Source organism: Magallana gigas, chromosome 6 (assembly GCF_963853765.1).
Source record: "Magallana gigas chromosome 6, xbMagGiga1.1, whole genome shotgun sequence".
Lineage (NCBI taxonomy): Eukaryota > Metazoa > Mollusca > Bivalvia > Ostreida > Ostreidae > Magallana > Magallana gigas.
In genome coordinates, this window is record NC_088858.1 from 8,566,145 (window position 1) to 8,585,900 (window position 19,756).

The window sequence follows — 19,756 nt, forward strand, 5'->3', positions numbered from 1 at the left end:
ACCATACCGTTAGCACCCATTCAAAGATCACTAATGCTGAGGCCAAACCGTTGCTTAGGACTTAATGAAAATCATTTTATGTAACTCAATACAATAAACTTAATTTTGTCAATCATATTCGTAGGTAATATATGAGAATTTACAATTGAAGTATTTCGAATATCTAGCTACTAGTGAATATAAAGAATGAAATTAAATTCGCGGTAATAAAGAATCTCTCTCTCTCTCTCTCTCTCTCTCTCTCTCTCTCTCTCTCTCTCTCTCTCTCTCTCTCTCTCTCTCTCTCTCTCTCTCTCTCTCTCTCTCTCTCTGATGCTATGTTTTTGTATTTGATTTTTCAAGCTTTAAGCTCTGATCTTCCGCCCAGCAGCAAGTGATTCCGGAAACAAGTCCTTCAGTGTGTCGCTCTAATTATCCTGTCTTACACAAACACTTCTTCTTCACATACCTATCCCACTTAGTCTCCAATTAAATGAAAATAATAATGGTACATGTGCAACAGTACATGTAGCATCTGTTGGTGAGTTGTGTATATCTCACCCCTATTGGACGTTTTACGACTGTTTTAATATATTCAAATTCAGCAGATATAGACCGGTAATGTATTAAAGTTTATAATTTCATTTTATATATATATTGGATTAGTGACAATTATTGATTTTCGTGATATTTTTATCCATATGTACATAATTGTTATGATTTGGAAATAGTACGATACATGGTCAAGAACGTTTGCATGGTTCTAAATATCATTTCGAAGTAAATCAATTGAATAACTTCTTATCAACGTCTTTTTCTACTTTCTGTTTTCATTTTTTATTCATTTTTTACACAATACATGAAAGTAGACATTTCATATCATTTTTCATAGAGGGAAGATATTGGGATAATGGACTTGACACAATTTGCCATCAGCTGACTTCAAATCAGGGTGAGTACATACGATGTGTGCCAATGAACGTGGACTAATGTCACCACATATAGGATAGTTTATTGATACTCGAAATACCTACACCGAGCAAATCTACTATAGAGGTGATAGCGCCTCATTACGATACACCTAATAAATATTATCAACGGTGCGGAGTTGACCTGCATTAAACAATTTCCCCGTATCACATGATAAACGTTTATGCTGATAAGCTTACAGACACATCAACCCTCTATGAAACACAACAAAGAAGGTAAATATTTGTTTTGACAACCTTTTTAATGCTTAAACAACTTTTTTCGATTATTTTTACTTAAGAAATACTTATAAGTAATACAAAAGTATTATAAAGGATTGAGTTGATGATACATGTAACAATTTGTACTGCGAAACGAGTTTATGGCGTAATTGACGTGTTGTCATGTTTTGATTCTATTTATTTTTTTTCATCTAAAATCCAGTGTATTCTAATTGATTACAATCCGAAAGATAGAAAGACAAGAATAGAATGAATTAGATATGCATTTTCTCCGTTTTACATAATAACGTGCATGACACATTGATACAGGAAGATCCTCCACTGTATTTTCCTAATTACTAAATATAACATAATACATGCATACACAAGTATATATTCAAGTCTCTAAATGTTTACTTATTACATCTGCTGTCCATTTACCCTTTGATTTAAAAATATATTATTAAAATTACATTAATGTTTTCGTATAAGAATATAAATGAATAAACAAGCTGCATAACGTGTACGTTTTTGTACAATTTGAAAATAATGTTGATTTCATGAAACCACAAGATATAGAACCATTTTAACAAGAGCTTGGACTTTGGGAAGTTGTGTCAGACAGCAATGTGACGTAGGTCTGTATATTTCATTGTAGGCCACTTAGCCATGGTTCTTTGAAATCAACAAGATTTGTCTGGCTCTTGAGCTAAGACTATGAAATCGTTGCACATTTCACTTGAAACCGCATCATTTTTAACTTGAATAGATAGCTAAGCCCTACTGAAAGTCCAAGGTCTTGTTAAAATGGTTTTATATAAAGCGATGATATTATATTTGCTTAAAATGTGAACGACCCTTAAAAAGATTGAATAGAATAATCTTTTTAAAAAATGAAATTACAAGTACAGTAAGATATGTAACTGTACAAACATTGTGATATTATGTCGGTCAGAACGTTATCAGATTTCAATGTTTATTTAGATACTGGCCATAGATTTGAGTATTAATTGGTATATAGGTACATGCAATATGATATCAAAAGCTGCACTGCTCTCGACATGAAAACACTTGATTAAATTTCAGATGCTGCTAAGGGAGTATAAGTGGATCGTTGGAGTCTTGTAGACTGAGATCGTCCAATGACGTCCATTGTAAAGACCTGCCTCGTTCTCGTGTGTACGTACCGTCACACCCACAAAGTACTTAGTACAGATAATTAGTTTTCTGCGATGCACATACACATATATGTCTTGGTGACTTATTCAGATTAAGTTTCATGAATAATGGAAGAAGTTTATGTGAATATTAGAATCAATTTATCTTGAAAGTTTTACAAATATAATCATATGGATGAACATTTCATTCGGAACTCAATTGTATCTTCATGTGTAGAACTGATATACATGTCATCATGATTTTACATTATTGACAAATGTTAAAAACAAAATGAATTAATTCTTGAGAATAATGTGCATGCAAATTTTAAATAAAATTTAATGATTTATTGGGATTTTTATTTGATAGATTTTAGAAACCTAATAGTTTATAAAATAGATATTTACCAATTGAAAATTATAAAACTTCATGAGGATACATTTTTATTTGATATCAGGTTGTGTACTGGCTTTCAACGGATGCGTAAGTAATCCTCTGCCTGATAGGAACCAGCCTAACGCACAAGGATCAGGGGAATTGGAGCATCATCAAATACAACGCCAAGAAAACGAAGATGCCGCACCGCCTTTGAACAACAATGCCCCAAACAACACACAATACGGAGAAGGCAACACTAATGTTCAACATGGACTTGGATTGCCAAGATTTCGGAACGGAGAAATATTTTTGAATAGAAGTTCATCAATACAAGAAAGAAGTGAAGGGAATCTCCAAAGAAATAAAACAAGTGAACACAGTGAAATATCGAGTGAACAGAATCCAGACCAAGCAGCGCAGGCATCTTCTTTGGAACGTAATGTTACAGCAGATTCATCAAGAAATGATCATATCGTAGATCATCTTAACGTTATTTCAATCCATCGGAACAACAGCGAGTCGGGTTTACAAGCAGACAGGTTCAGCCATGATGGGCAAGCTAGCCATCGAGACCAATCATCCAATGTGAACTTCGGGCCCAGTGGAAACCAGGAGGAACATCTTTCCGTCGTTAAACGGACAGTTTTGCCTGCTCTTTTCCCCGAAACACAAAATGGATCGCTTCCAACTCAATCTTCTGTAAGCTCTGAAAGTGGCGAGATATCTCAGTCTGAAATCATCCACGAAAATGATACAAATCTTCAAGGAAATAGAGAACATGAGACCAGAGTAATGGAGAATGAAACGACGATAACGGTCAATACACTTACAACAACTCTAAGCCCCGAAACACTGAATTCCAACCTGTTGCTACCAGATACACATCCTGATTCTGTTAACATAATTGAGCCGGGAGCTGACACAGAAGGTAATGTTACCGAAAACAGGCAAGCCAATGAGACTTCCATTGCAAACAAACAAGATGGAACATCTTTGCCGACAGAAAGTGTACCTTTAGTTACCATTCGATTCCCATCGCCAGAAAACCAAGCAACGGAGATACCTCAACCCAACAATAGGGGAGAAGAGAATTTACACTCAATCAATTCAACAACAAGAGAGCCACTGCCCACAAAGGAAAACAAATATCGGACTAAAGATGGCATCCCAGAGATGACACTGCCGATTAAAGACCCCGATCAACCAGAAATAGCGACAGAACATAATACTTTTCCTCAGATCTCTTCTACTGAACCGGTTACATTTCTTCCGAGCTCGACCAGTGAAGGATACATTACAGAAAAATCAACGACTCGCGGTCTTCCAGAAGAAGTTGCATCAACAACCGTTTCTTCGATGAAACCAACAACACAGTTTACCCCAAGATTACCAACTGAACAAATTATTATCGAACGAACATCATTTTCAACACATCCACAGGAACAGCTTCCTACAGAGAAGATTTTTTCAGTGAATTCATTCTCAAGCAGTGGAATTCCTTACACCAGTACCACTCCATCCAACGAAGAAGCTAGAGAAACTCCAACTCAATTTCCTCCAAGCGAAAGAGTACCAGAAGTCCCTATCAGATATCCTACAGAACAAATTAATCCTGAACCAACTGAACCAATCATACTAACAAGTACACGTGCTGTTGTCGTGACAGAAGCTGGATCGGGAGACGGTCGGAGAACAACATTTCCAGATGAAAATGTTCCACATGTAACTTTACGTATTCCTACAGAACCGATGGAGATTCCTTCGACTACAGTCTTACCAGATACGACGTCAATTAACCTTAACGGCAAGAGAAGTTCTGCACCTTATGCCGAAGTGACTGAAAAAATTGCTGGCAAAACAGACAAGGGAAGTCATGTATTAGCCACAGAATCAACAACAATCGGGAGAAATTCAACGACCTTAATCCCAAGTACAGTAACTACAAAAGACAGACCTGGGCCTGTACAAATTACTACTTCCACCACCACCACTACTACCACTGCTACAACTACTTCTACTTCTACTTCTACCACTTCTGCTGAGATGGTGCAACGAAGTTCTTATTCAACAATACAAAGTACTTTTCCACAAATCGAAATACACAATACTACTGAACCAAGTATTCAGTTGACAACTAGACCACCAAAAACTAAACATCCGTTAGCTAGTAGCCGTCTTCCCTCCAACAACATGACCACAACTACGTTATCTAGGCCAGATACTCCCCCGACAAGAGCAACGGGCATCAATACAAGTTATAACCCAACCTTGACATTCAATACAACGTCACAATTGTTGACACACCCTTCGACACAACAACATCCATCAACATCAAAGCCGATCAAAAGAACGAATGTAACCTTTGAGCAAACTTATCCTGCATCGAAAGATAATAGTACAGTGACTTCAATTTCAACTACAACATCCAATTATCCAACGACTACCTTTGACACTTCTAATAAACATAATTACACAACAACACGAACTCAACAAAACACAAGCACTGCAACTTCGCGCCTCACTCCCTCTCTCGTAAGAACCACTACTTCATCGTCAATCATTCCCTCTTTGTCAGTCCACAATGCAACCTCAAGGTGGCCAAATTCAACGTCCCGATCTACAACTAAGAAACAAAGGACAAACGCACCAACGACGAAGAAACCGACAGAATTACCACACAAACCGACGGAGAAGCCCGAGGATGTCGCCACTTCCCCAGCAATAGTCCCTCCGGCGTATATCAGCATGCAGTTTCAAATGACGCTAAACGAGTACTGCTCAGGAAAATCAACATTAACAAAAGTTTTAACTGATATTGTAAAGAGAAAGACGGATAAGACCTTTAATGAGACTCAGATAAAGTTCATCAACCAGCTGTGTTACGATGAAAGAGTTTTTGATCCCAAATATATTAATGATACAAAGTCGACAATTGTGACGGTTGATATATACATGACTGATAAAAAAGGCCAGATCGACATACAACTGACGGTAGATTCCTCCCATGTCCTTAGAAGAGGCTTTTTAACTTCTCAATCACGTTATGGCCAAAAGGTGATTTCGAATTGAATACTCGTGCTTTCCTACACTTATCATGGATTAGTTTCTTACGAAGATTATCCTTAAATTTGATTTCTTTATCTTTTCGGCAGCTTGTGAATGTCCATCTCATCACTTCATATGTAAATAATAACCAGAAAGACTACCAAGAGACAGGGCTGAGCTCTGGTATGACAATAGCTGTCATCATCGTTATAATCGGAGGCGTTTGTTGTATTTGTCTGATTGTTATTCAGGTTCGTTAATGCCGCTTCCCAAGCTTCACTGGACCTAAGTTTTCACCTAAATTTAACGTTTCGCAGTTCCCCGTATATTTAAGTTTGAAACTCATTTTCAATACTAACACCAAAACATTTCTTATTTGCAGATCTTGATGCATAAGCGGCATGAGAAGGGGTCCAGAAACATTTTGCCTGGCCCCAACCGCTTTTCACTTAGAAGCTTGGATTCTATCGCTCTGAATGCTGTTCCTAAATCAAGACCACACAGCGGCTTCTGGAACCCTGGTTTGGACCGTAGTGAGGAGGTAGTTGTGATTTAAAAGCAAATATTTAGGATTCCAAGCTATTTAATTAAAGTTAGGTGGTTAACAAAAATATACTTGTATGCCTTAAAATCTTACAGATTATAATTTTTTTTTTGCCAAAAACCTTCCTTTTATTACTAAAGGAATATCGAAATAGAACCGTTTAAACAAGAGTTTGGACTTTCGGTGGGATGTTACTATCTAGTTTGCTCATCAAAACAAGCTGTCAAACATTGACCTCCTTTCTTCTAATTCGGTAAGAGAACCTCATTAATATTCATAGACTGTCAGAGCCGCTGCTCTGCTGTGTGAAACTGATGCTGTTTCAGCGAAATATAACTCCCTGGATGAAGTCGGACGAGTGTCATCAAGTTTAATGTATGCATATCTATAAGCCAATGGCTGGACAGTAAACAATGTGTAGACCCCGCCTTTATCAAAACGGAGTTTATCACGTACTGCATAAAGTCAAAGCTCTTGTTGAAACGGTTCTATTTAAACTTTGAACATCTTAATGAGATCAATATGTCATTCTAAAAATGACCATGACGACCGTCCGGCAATCTTAATCTTTGGCTTCAAGTACTAGTAGACATACAAAAATAAACTGAAATGGCATGAATTTTATAAATTCAAAGAAAGATATTGTGAGAAACAATAAGATGAATGAATACGATCTTACATGTTACAACTATCCACAGAACATATCTTCCTCTCCGACCAATCCTCTCGGATTCAACAGTCTGTCCAACATGACACGGGATATGGTTGAAATATATAAAGAATATGAGGTAAAACTGAGTAACTAATAATTATGGAGGAAATTGACTTCAATTTACATGCAATACTTCTCTCTGTTTTACTGGTTGTAATATTTTGTATATACGGGATAGATACAGTGTGGATTTGTGAGGAAAAGCTGTTGTTACTGCAGTGTATGCTTTATGCATTGTAGAACTTCATCTGATTGAAATGTATAGGGCATTTGGGGTAATTTTACCGGGGGACCAGTTAATTTGTTTGATTGTTTGTTGGGGTTTTTTTTTTGGCTTAATTAGTCAATTCTTTCATGAATCATATTCGAGTTTTGGTACGAAATTGTTCAGTTATTATGAAACTATCTTGAAACCTTTTTTGTATTCCTTGTTTTAAACTAACAAAAACGTAAAAAAAAAAAAAAGACGTAGATTTACATGTTTAAAATCATTAAAAAGTATAAAAACACCAAATAAATTCAACGCATACAACAGACATTTGTCCAGAAATCTAGAATTAAGTATTGGGCATGATATCATAATTTGGATTTTCTGGTAGACCACTGAATGTATATCAATCAATATAAATGATACTACTGTATTTTTTTCGCTCTTTAGAAACTTCCACACGAAACACCGAATCTTTCATGTGTACCCATTGGAGCAGAGGACAAAAACAGATTCGCCAACGTCATTCCAAGTAAGTGGCGGTAATCGAACCACTACTAGATTCAAACGTGGGAATCTTTGTATTGACAGCAATTTATGCCGATAAAAAATGAAAGACTTTTCACCAATTTTTTTTACGAATCAATTATTATAAGCACTCTCGTATCAGTACGTATGAGATACACCGTTCGTGGTTTTTTTTTTTGCTTACAGTATCACATTCCCGTGTCAAGCTGAAGAAACTACCTCATGAAGAACATTCCGACTACATCAATGCCAACTTTATAACGGTAAATTTAAATCCTGTGCTGTATCATGTTCAAAAAAGTAAGAAATACATTTCAAATTGCTTTTTCATTTGACATTATTTTTGTGCTTTCTGCACAAGAGGCAAGCATTGAACTGTCTGAGCTTAAATATAAGGGTTTCAAATAAAGGCTTCAACTACTGTGGTTTCATTAATATTCGTTGAAAACCAATTTTCGTGGATTTCGTTGTTAAGTTGATCCACGAAATTAAATGTTCAATGAAGTTCAATTCTAACGAACATTTTGTATTGATAGGATCATTGGCCACGAAATTACGTATCATTGAAACCGTGGTTCTCAGAAAATCCACGAAAATTGATACCCACGAAAATTAATGAAACCACAGTAATCAATTTTTTACGTACAGTATTTCAATTTGTACAAATGTCAATGACAATCATAAACTAGTATATTCAAAAAAATAATAAGAACTAGACACAATGTCGTTGCGAGCAACGAATGGGTCTTCCGTCCGATTTTGGAATAGATTAGATTAAACTTATCACTTCAAATATAAAATCGTAGATCTAAGCGAAAAAAAGTAAAAAAATAAATAAAATTGCGACAATCGTGGTTTGAACCCGGGTCACCTGGGCCATGTCCACGACTCTATCGACTGACCTACTCAGACTCTCGCTGCAGAATTTTGACGCTTAATTTCTCGAGAATGACTGAATTACCTGAAAGCACCTTGTTGCGAGCAACAAGTGGGTCTTTCGTTTGATTTTGAATTGATAGGGTTCAATTAAACTGTTGACATTTGGTACGATTTACTATCATATTAAAGGGTACCTGCAGCCCAGCCGATGTGAAACATATGTTAAAGAGTTTATTTACCAAAATTTAATGCAAAAAACCGCATCGAAATCGGTGCAAAAATAACGGAGTTACGCCTCTTCAAAGTGGCTATTTTTACCTGCTTTGGGACAAACCTCAAATGTATCATTTTTATACAATGGTAACGAAATAGAAATCGTCAAGGAATTTAAATATTTAGGAGTTATCTTTTCAAGAACAGGCTCTTTCTACAGCACTAGGAAATATGTAGTGACTAGAGCTACCAGAGCTATGTACGCAATAATTAAAAAGTCAAGAGAATTAAATCTATCGATTGATTGTCAACTTGATATGTTCGACAAAATGGTTGTTCCAATTTTACTATATGGTTCTGAATTGTGGGGTTTTGAAAATTTATGTATCATTGAAAAATTGCATCTTAAATTTTGTAAACTTATACTTAGTCTTAAGACGTCCACACCAAATTTTATGATCTACGGTGAACTTGCTAGATATCCATTGTGTGTGAAAGCAAAAATTAGAATGTTGAATTTTTGGATAAGATTGTTGAAAGGTAAAGAATCAAAATTGTCACATATATTGTATAGTTTTTTACATAGCCTAACACAAATCAACAATTATAATTTCAAATGGGTTGAATGTATACAGAATATTTTACATGAATGTGGTCTAAGCTATGTCTGGTTGACGCATAATGTAGAAAATGAAAAATGGATTTTAAATGTTGCTAAGCAAACTTTGATTGACCAATTTCAACAAAAATGGGTCTCTGATTGTAACGCATCTAGTAAAGGATTGATCTATAACTTGTTTACCAATAACACTTTTGTACCTAGAAATTACATAAACTCTGGTGCTTACATGAATAACATTACTACATTAGTTAGATTTAGAACAAGCAACCATAAACTGCCAATTGAGACAGGCAGATGGAACAATGTACCTAGAAATCAACGATTTTGTATTTTATGTAAAAATAACATTGGCGACGAATATCACTATATCATGATATGTCCAGAATTGAAAGAATATAGAAAAGCTTATTTACCATCAATGTATTTTAGACGACCAAATGCTTTCAAATTTTTTGAATTATTTTCATGTAAAAAATTAGCTGTTATTAATAACTTATGTAAATTCATCAATATCATTAATAAGAGAGTCAACTCTCCAGGTTGATGTGTACAGTATACACTCTTGCTTTTTGTTTAATATTGTATGTATTGTATATTTTCTCTATGTTGATTTATACAATATGAGAATAAATAAAATGAAAATGAATGAAATGGAAATTTAATCAAGAGAAAACAGAATTAGGCGATAACGAGGCTTCAGCGGAAGTGACGTCACGAGGTCAACGGGAGGGAAATTTCCTTACAAAGCTATACAAATTAAATTCGATTTTTCAGCCAAAATGATCGATAAAGGTCTAATGTTTTGACGTATCTTGTTATTTTAAGTATTGTAGATTTAGAAATTTGTATCAGTTATTATTTTATTAAAATCAGATTTCTTTTTAAAGGATTTTAAAATTTGTTATTCTCGTTGCATTTTTACCAATGAATACGATATCTTGAAACGCTTAAATGGGCTGATTTATGTTCATTATTCAGTTTTTGATTACATAATATCTTTCACACACGAGTGATCAGAGACAATGACACAGGTAAACAGGTAAACTAACGAAGCCACTGCTCCAGACACAGTGTATCTGTGGTATGTATACACAAGGTACACGAGTCTGGTGAACAAAGAGAGTTTCACACCTCTAGAATGGTAAATAGATTTGTGTATAATAAGCTACTCAATTGTTAAAAGATAAAACAGAAAAATAAATTAGACTGTGTAAAATCAAGCATTCGTCAGCTAAAACATGTATATAGTCCGTCAATCAGTGATTAAAGAATCATGCATGATACTATTAAATAGTAAAACTAATGTTCGAAGTAAATGCCTTTATTGTTACTTATCTAATCACTTAAATAATGACCAAAGTTACAATTCAGCAATTGAAACCTTTTCATGTGATCAAGTAATTATTTCGGAAGTAATTACGGTGGTCTTTATAATTTCTTATTTTATAAAGTGCAACTTTCTTTCGAGCGCTATGGTCAGCAATTAAACGCTTTAAATACATGTAACTCCGTATAGCTTAAATTGTAATACTGACAACGAATCATTATGAAATTATCTGAATAAACTGTAACATTTTGACAAAGGATGTAAATAAATGTAAAATTAAATTCCATTATCGTATTTTTAAAAGAATACGAGACAGACTTAATCATGCCGCAATCTTGGACTTTCGCCTTGATCCGTTAATATAATCCCGTGTATGTTTGTTAAAGAATGCATACTATTTTGATTTTTATTGGTCCGATATTTAAAATATTATTGAATAATCGGGCGACACCATTTGTAATTTTATGCCTTATACGAGGAATAGACCCCGAGTTACCTTTTACGAAATATCATTATGTAATATCAATTAATCAGTTAATAATGTCACTGAGAAATCATTCGAAAGAATGGCAATATTAACAAAATATGTTTCTTATAACAATAATGCTTTGATTAATTGTCATTTTGCTTCATATGGTGTGCATTTATATGTAAAATGTGTTACACATTTGACGAAATTCATGAAGCAAACAATTATCCGAATTCGGCATTTTTGTTCGATAAAATACAAGTTAAACTCAAACAACAGTATAATTAGTCATCCAGGGTTGATAAGGAAATAAAACAACAGAAAAAAATGTTCATATATCGATAAAACAATGCAAGAAAACGAACAGTTTTCACACGATATTCCTGTTTCTCATACAGCGGCGTTGAACCTGTGACGTCACAGTTCATCTCGCGCCAAATCGGCTTGATTCAAAACTCGTTCAGGTGTGAAATCGGGTTTTCCCCAAATATCTCGAAAACTACTTACGCGATCGCTGTAGAATTTTCAGGATGATGTTTTTACACATAGATCTCCATTATATCAAAAATTGACCGGCACTGCAGGTACCCTTTAACTTCCTTTTAAACTAATTTTTCAACCTACACTGCGAAATGCAGATTTCCGGAAAACGTCATTTTTAAACGTCAATATCTCCGCAATGCATTGTCCGATTTTAAAACGGTTTTTAGTTTTGTATTCAGTACAAAAATGTCAACAAAACGCATATGCTTTAAAATTCCAAAAATCGAAATATTAGAATCACTTCCGGTGACGACCGGAAGTGACGGACGACCTGCTCATATTAAAATTTGATAAGTTTAAAACATATTCTGATGGAAAAAAATTGTAGATTATTTGATTTAAAAAAATTTAAAACACAATTTTCCAAAAATTCTGTTTGAGCGGACCGGAAGTGACGGACGATCGTAGTTTTACCTGATCGGCCCTAGAAATTCAAAAATCTATCATTCCTGAAACTTTTAATTTTCTATCTTTGATCGTTTTTGCGAAAAAGGGAGGACAAGATCACTTTTTACAAAAAGAAAAACGACTATAACGGACGACCGGAAGTGATGTCATCAAAAAAAATGTACATGATAAAAGACCTTGATATTTTGTATTAATCGTGAAATTTTCATAAAAATCCATTGTAGCATATTTGAGATATTAGAGTTTTAAGAAAAATGTTAAGAAAAAAAAGAATAATAATAGTGAAAAATAGAGAAAAAGAAACCTAACAAAAACAATAGGGTCTTCCGTTGGAAACGGAAGACCCTAACAAGACTTATTATGAAATTTTGTACATGTATTGGACGGTCAGGTTCATGATGACATAATGGGAAACGTTAGAATGTGTTGTCATGTCTCAAACACTGGTACTCTAGACACTTATTACGGTAAAGTAAAAAAAAGTTATACTGGCAAAACATGTCCAACATGTGCAGACATTGTAGACGTTATATGGTCGGTTGTAGGGATACAACGGGGACGTCCATGCGTACATCGCCACCCAGGCCCCTCTGTCCAACACCATTGGTGACTTCTGGAGGATGGTTTGGGAACAGCAGTCACGTGTCATCATCATGCTGATGGCGGTCAATGAAGCATCTCAGGTACGACCAATCACCAGACCCAGTGTGTTAATGTTACAACGTTTGTATTGTGTAAATAAGAGAATACGCATATATTCCATAAAACATGATACAAATGTAACGCTATAATACCGTACCATCATGTTGTGTCTAGAGGACTTAATGTTATTATGCAATCAATTATTCTGTGGTTTTTCAAGTCTTCCAAATAAAAAATCAGAAAGAAAATGTTACTCAACATCCTTCTACCCATATACAGGTATAACAGTTGACGGTAAAATTAACAGTACATACATGTATGTTTATCTCTCTCCAGCCACGTGACCCGTCTTATGTCCCAGACACTGAGGGCGTCAATGGTCGAGTGCGCTATGGTGACATAGTCCTGGTTCTGAAGAAGAAAGAAGTTAGACAGGAGTACATAATGTCACTGCTGGAGGTCAAAGACATAGAAGTAAGAACTCAATATCTAGAAAATACTAGTATTTAATTTTATTAAGCCTACCTTTACTGAGACAATTCCTCTACTTAAATCGCAAGTTTTGTAAATATTCTTGCAAAATAACTTATCAATTATAGTACAAAGCAAAAATTGTGTTTTGTAGCACAACTTGGTGCGTGAGGTCCGACATTTTTGGTTCACCAGCTGGTCTGTGGATTCCATTCCGGAGCCGATATCCGTGATCAAGCTCATCCTGGACACTCGGGTCCATTATGAGGACAGTGGGGCGCCGGTTATCGTTCACTGCAGGTAGAGAACTGTGGTTTTCTGGGACTGGTAAAGTCACTAAAAACACTACTACAACTTATTCTATGGTATAAATATTGATTCTCGATATCTCATACTACCGTGTAAATTAAATTTCTTTCAATTATGATAATGATTATCAAATTGTAGGACAAAAGTACTGATTTTTTATGAGCTTAGAAGAAAAATGATGATAACATGTAATAGGAAACAGATATATAGCTGTTTCTATACTATTTACTTCAATTTCCATTTAACTCAAAGACACTAATTTTAATATCTAAATGATGAAAATCAATGATAGATAAAAAAAAAAAATACCTGTATGTTTCAGCTCGGGCACCGGTAGAACTGGTACCCTGATAGCCATTGACATCTGCATGCGGTCCTACGAGTCCAAGAGAGTGGTGGACATCTTGAGCTGTGTGAGCAGCATGCGTAAAGAGCGCGCGGGGGTGGTCCAAAACAAGGAGCAATACGCCCTCATTTATAAGGTGCTGTTTTTATTACTTTATCTGCAAACAATAGAAAATTGTTGTTTAGGAAGAAAGGCTTGATTCAGAAGTCACTGTGTTGGACTCTAGGTGGTATTTTGGATAATAACAGAACTATAAAATTATTGAGTATCAGAAATGGTTTTCTACAAATTCGAAATCGATATTATTATTATAAATGTAACAACTGTCAGCTTGTATTCCTTTATTACATATGTGTATGAGAAAAAAAAACTAATACACTAATATACAACTTCAACTCAATGAGTTACCATGGTGTAACTTAAGTTCTGTTGTTTAATTTTAAATAAAGAAGTTAAGGTACATGTATGATTAAAACAATTTTAGATTTATTTGCCTCTAAAAAGGAATTAAATGTACATTTATAATATAATGAATTCTTTTCGGGCATTACATTTTTGTCTAAATGTATCTTTCAGACATTGAATGAGTATGCGGTAATTATGGGCAGTCCAAGACTGGCACCGTCTTCCTCCTCCGCCATTCAACTGCAGCACATGTTATAAATCCGCCAAGAGAAAAGAGATCCAACACACAAAACCACTTGAACAATTTACCTTGGTCAATACTCATTCATATGTATTTTATAATAATTTCTTTATCGTTCTTCAATTTACATACTAGGTGGCATTCAGTATTACATGTATTGTCTGTAACATTGATAAAATCGTACTATAATAATTTTTCCCTAGGGAATTGAAACCCAAATTATTATATTAACTTACATACTTATTTGGTTTCCGATTTTATAGCATAAATATTTAATTTTGGTTTCCAATTTTATAGCATACATTTTTAATTGCATGCACAGATTTTAGACCAAATCAGAGCGGGTCGGGTAAAATTTGCAAAAAATGCACATTTATCATTTATGTACTAAGTCTTATTCAGCATGAAAAATATTGATATTGTTTAGTGTCAAGAACAACATATCATATCCTAAATTTGAATATGATTAATTGATTCACATTGTTATTTTCATTTACTCGTTATTTAACATTTTGAATTTTATTCTATGACTGTGGCTGTATATTTATATTGTTAACTCACTTGTAAAGGTTGTCATAATATATCTAGTTTTTTTTTACTTGTTTGAATGTGGTATCACTTTGCTGGGAATGTGCAATTTGCATAGATTTAAACCGTGTTCATCTTGTTGTTATAGATGTGAATGCTAGTCATTACTTTTTGAATATATCCATGAACCTCCCCCGTTTTATATGAGTCCATTTGTATACGTAGATTTTGATTAGCTTAATTTGAATATTGTTTTTATATTTCAATAAACACATACATGTAGTTTTTATCAAAAGTTAGCATGACAACGTCAGTTCTGTACGTTGAATGATTGCACTTTGTTGTTACATTTTTGTACCCATCTTTTCAATGTATACAGTATATAAAACAGGTATAAACAGGTGCTTGGAGATAGAATTAAACCCCAGCCCCTTTCCTATAATACAACTCCCTCACTCGTATATGCACATGCAGGTGGGGTTTTTACATAAGTCGTTTGTTTTCCGTAAATTTCCTGAAATAATAAATTTTAATAAATTAATAAATGAAACGATAATTTTGAAATAAGGTACTAGTATATTATGCACTTGCCTTAAATGGAGTTTCTGTTAAAGGGAGAGTCAGTTACCCCTGGGGTCTAAATCGGTTGAGGAGACTCCACAAGCACCTGTATATGTATTTTGAAATGGGATGTTGAAGTGCCAATAAAATGTAAATACGATAGAGTTGACTTATATTTACTAAATTTCTATTGATTTCGAAGTGTTATTGAGAGATGTTTGATACAGGTGCGTCAAAATTAGAGAGGGTATCTCTGTTGGCAAAAATGAATCAGGGGAGATTAAGTGCCATCAACACATGGTTGTCAAATGCAGGTAAACTGTTGTACATGTAATTTCCAAATGCATTAAGTCGATAGAGTTCAAAGTTAAGAAATTGACATGTCAAACAAATACTAATATATATATGCGTTATGGTGTGGTCGTAAAATGCAATTTTAAATTATAATTGCTTAATTTACTTTAAATAGTCTGCTTTGTGATAATAAATATGAAAGCACGCAAAACTGAAGAAAAAAACTTATTTCATCATAACATTACAAGGATGGCCTTGTGCAACTTCCAAGTCTTATTCTTTAACCATTGAACAATAAATTTAGCATAATATTTTACTCGTCCTTTTAGCCACAAGTCAGATTCGGCCTACTCCGTTTTCCGCAAACCTTTGGCAGAATCTCATCAGTTTAATGTACTCTCTTAATTTCGATTGCCTTTGGTTGCAAACACGCGTACATGTACATGTAGCTGCGTAGAAAAGGCTGCGTTCCCATAAACATGTAAGTTATTAAAATTAAATTTCAGATTAAAAAGTGACGTGCCGGAATTTTAAACGTCGTTCTGTTTGGTTCTAATACATTCGGAAAGAAGAACGATAACTCTTATTATACCTATAAACAATCATGTTACGTTGAAAGAACTTTTGATTTAAACGTGTTTTATTTTGAATGAATCCCATAGATTGTTGCGAGTCATGTGTCGAGTGATGTGAAGTACGTCTGACAGTGATTGCAGGTAAGTTCACGTTCATTTCACCGATAAGTGCTGGTTATTCAGAGGCCTGCATTGGTGCACCAGTGCAGGCCAACAAGCCGCTAAATGCAGGGGAATAGAGAGATATATACCCTATCTATAATATAATATATAGATAGGGTATACATCTCCTTATTCCCCTACATTTAGCGGCTTGTTATATAGATAGGGTACACATTTTTTTATCCCCCTACATTTAGCGGCTATTGATAGAAATTCAGAGGCCAGTGGTTAGTGCCAGTTGCATGCTTCAAATTTTGTAAATAAAAATTCACCGAAACCCTAGATTAATTTATCTTGTATAAGAATGATTAGATTGCATTATTTTCTGTCACGTATTTTTTCTATTTTTTTTAAATTTTCACCAGCAAGAAAAATGTCAGTAAATTATTCGGATGGATTATCTCCATATGAGCACAAAGGAAAATGTGGCCAACCAGAAAAGTTTGACCCACAAGATTTAGTGGCAGAGAAAGTAAAGAAGCTAGCTGAGTTTGTCAGGGCGAGTCGACACCTTGTGGTGCACACAGGAGCAGGCATTAGTACATCTGCGGGCATACCAGACTTTAGAGGGCCAAAAGGTATAAATGTTGTACATGTAACTACTCTTAATCTCAGCGAGATTCGTCAAGACAGAAAATTTTCTACTGACTTGAAGAGAAAATGTTATAGATTTTTAGTCACAACAAATGTCACTGAGATTAACTACTGCTTTATTTGATCCCCAAAGGAGTCTGAATTTTAAGAGAAGCTGAAAGAAATGCTTTATGATAAAAACATGATGTTACACAGTTATAATTTTATTTTGTAGTGTTTCATGCATACTTGATATGCATACCTGGGCATTGTTTTATACACACAAATTTTATTTTTAGGAGTCTGGACTCTTGAACAAAAAGGTGAAAAACCCAATGTTAGTGTAACCTTTGATAATGCACGACCAACGCTGACCCATATGGCACTGGTTGCCTTAGAGAGAGCAGGTAAATATCTAATATTTCAAAAGTGTTCATTCTTTTTAATGGATATTTCTCAATAAATTGATTGTGCTGATTTTCATTGTTGATGTTTTTTTTTTTGTTTCAGGAATTGTCAAGTATGTAATCACACAGAATGTGGATGGTCTACACATTCGATCTGGTTTCCCTAGAAACCGACTATCTGAGCTCCATGGTAACATGTTTGTTGAGGAGTGTGACAAATGTGGATCTCAGGTGAGTAATACAAGTATATAACTTATTTGGTTTGTATGTTGAACATTATTTTTTTTTTTACAGCATTTGGGACAATTAATAACAACATACAAGTTACTCCCCTTATCATATACATTATTCTTGACATGAAAGATGAAATAAGGTTTACATACATCTGTTTAATTTCTTCCATCTGAACTTGTTTGTAGTTCATAAACAGTTCTGCTCTATCCACCATGGGGCTGAAACCAACAGGAAACCCTTGCTTATTCATTAAAAGTGGAGACAGGAAATGCAGGTAAGCTTAGAAATGCAAATTGAGGTGTATAACCTATCATATTGAGGTGTATAACCTATCATATTGAGGTGTATAACCTATCATATTGAGGTGTATAGCCTATCATATTGAGGTGTATAGCCTATCATATTGAGGTGTATAACCTATCATATTGAGGTGTATAACCTATCATATTGAGGTGTATAACCTATCATATTGAGGTGTATAACCTATCATATGTCTCTAATGAAAAATATGGATGGTGTCTGATTGAATTTTATCGCATTTTATTGAACTTTTACAAATATTTGCAGAGGACGACTCAGGGACACAATACTTGATTGGGAAGATTCACTACCTGAGAGAGACCTGGAACTAGCAGACAAACATGCTAAGTACTGAACAGTGCTCATTGTGTTTTATTTGCAGATTAATTTTCATGAACTTCAAACGTATCAAATCTCTCAGAACCAAGTAAATGTAAGGTTTATAGGATTAATAAAATACGCTGAACTAAGTTTGTATTCTTTAATTTGTTTCAGAGAGGCTGACCTGAATCTTACCCTGGGAACATCTTTGCAAATAGTTCCAAGCGGAAATCTTCCACTAGCAGCTAGGAAAAAAGGGGGCAAGTTAGTCATTGTGAATCTACAGCCGACCAAGCATGACAGTAAAGCTACGCTGAAGATCCATGCATTTGTGGATGAAGTGATGTCAGCATTGTGCAGTGAACTTGGTATAGCTATCCCAGAATTCCAAAAGCCAAGTGCATTGCTGGAATCTGTGCACACTGTCAAAGAAAGGAAGTTGAATGTTTTTGTGAAAGATTTTGAACTCTCTCAGGATTCAGGGGTTAATGGTGTGAAAACTAAGCGTGAGATTAAGAAGGAAGAGGAGGAAACAAAATTAAATGATCAGAATTTATCACAAGAAAATGACAGGTGCCCTGTGAAGATCAAAAGTTTAAATGGACCCAAGGTACATTCTGAAACTTGCGGTGTTTTACAAAAAGGTGAACAAAATTCTTCAGAACATTGCAAGAATGAAGACCAGTGTGAACAAAATTTGGTTGTTAAATCTGAACAAGAGGACAATGAAAGCATCAATGAACAAATAATTGGACAATCAGAGGACCAAAATATTGATCTCAATGGAGAACCCTCACTTAAAAGAAAAATGTTACCGCATGTTTTTAATGCTGATCAAATTCTTAACAGTGTAAAAGTAGCAAAGCTGACCTGATTATTATTTTGTTCACAATTCAATTCATAGATAAAATAAATTCTTGTATGTACATTGTGTAAATATACAAGAATAGCGCAACAGTATGTACATTGTCGTTTTGTGCTCTGTAAGTAACTATACCTATAGTGGTTAAACATACATGTACATGTATCTCACTTTGCTGAGGAATAAAAAATATAATTGTTTTTGTTATCAGTTTGTTTTATATGTAACAAGTTTGTTAAAACCTGAATCTCTTTATTGTATGTTTCATTGATCTGTGAAGAATATATATATTCATGCATAGAAGATAAAAAAGAATACACCA

General features: G+C 34.6%; 2 protein-coding genes and 1 long non-coding RNA gene across 5 annotated transcripts; 2 read left to right on the plus strand and 1 right to left on the minus strand.

Moving 5' to 3' along the window:
* The first annotated feature begins 460 nt into the window (after positions 1 to 460).
* Positions 461 to 15,868, plus strand: LOC105340105 (uncharacterized). 2 transcript variants are annotated; one of them, XM_011445960.4, is made up of 14 exons: positions 461 to 597; positions 872 to 931; positions 2,256 to 2,348; positions 2,785 to 5,759; positions 5,858 to 6,001; positions 6,133 to 6,291; positions 6,993 to 7,082; positions 7,665 to 7,746; positions 7,929 to 8,005; positions 12,749 to 12,886; positions 13,182 to 13,319; positions 13,471 to 13,616; positions 13,948 to 14,107; positions 14,548 to 15,868. In XM_011445960.4, the coding sequence occupies exons 3-14, from the start codon at positions 2,312 to 2,314 to the stop codon at positions 14,632 to 14,634; spliced, it is 4,233 nt and encodes a 1,410-aa protein (XP_011444262.3). In that variant the 5' UTR covers positions 461 to 597; positions 872 to 931; positions 2,256 to 2,311; the 3' UTR covers positions 14,635 to 15,868. The 2 variants fall into 2 exon arrangements, with proteins under 2 accessions (XP_011444262.3, XP_011444263.3); XM_011445961.4 differs by lacking the exons at positions 461 to 597; positions 872 to 931 and adding an exon at positions 1,044 to 1,184.
* On the minus strand, positions 13,517 to 18,197 carry LOC117689468 (uncharacterized). Of its 2 annotated transcripts, none has more exons than XR_004601759.2 (3): positions 18,101 to 18,197; positions 13,935 to 14,128; positions 13,517 to 13,652 (listed from the first exon to the last, which is right to left on the minus strand). It is a non-coding gene; the product is annotated as an uncharacterized lncRNA (long non-coding RNA). The 2 variants fall into 2 exon arrangements; XR_004601760.2 differs by having other exon boundaries at positions 13,523 to 13,661.
* On the plus strand, positions 16,561 to 19,634 carry LOC105340106 (NAD-dependent protein deacylase sirtuin-6). Its single transcript, XM_011445963.4, has 7 exons — positions 16,561 to 16,716; positions 17,103 to 17,315; positions 17,610 to 17,717; positions 17,821 to 17,948; positions 18,137 to 18,225; positions 18,519 to 18,599; positions 18,747 to 19,634. Exons 2-7 carry the CDS (start codon positions 17,111 to 17,113, stop codon positions 19,444 to 19,446), a joined length of 1,311 nt encoding a protein of 436 aa, XP_011444265.3. The 5' UTR covers positions 16,561 to 16,716; positions 17,103 to 17,110; the 3' UTR covers positions 19,447 to 19,634.
* Positions 19,635 to 19,756: the final 122 nt, after the last annotated feature.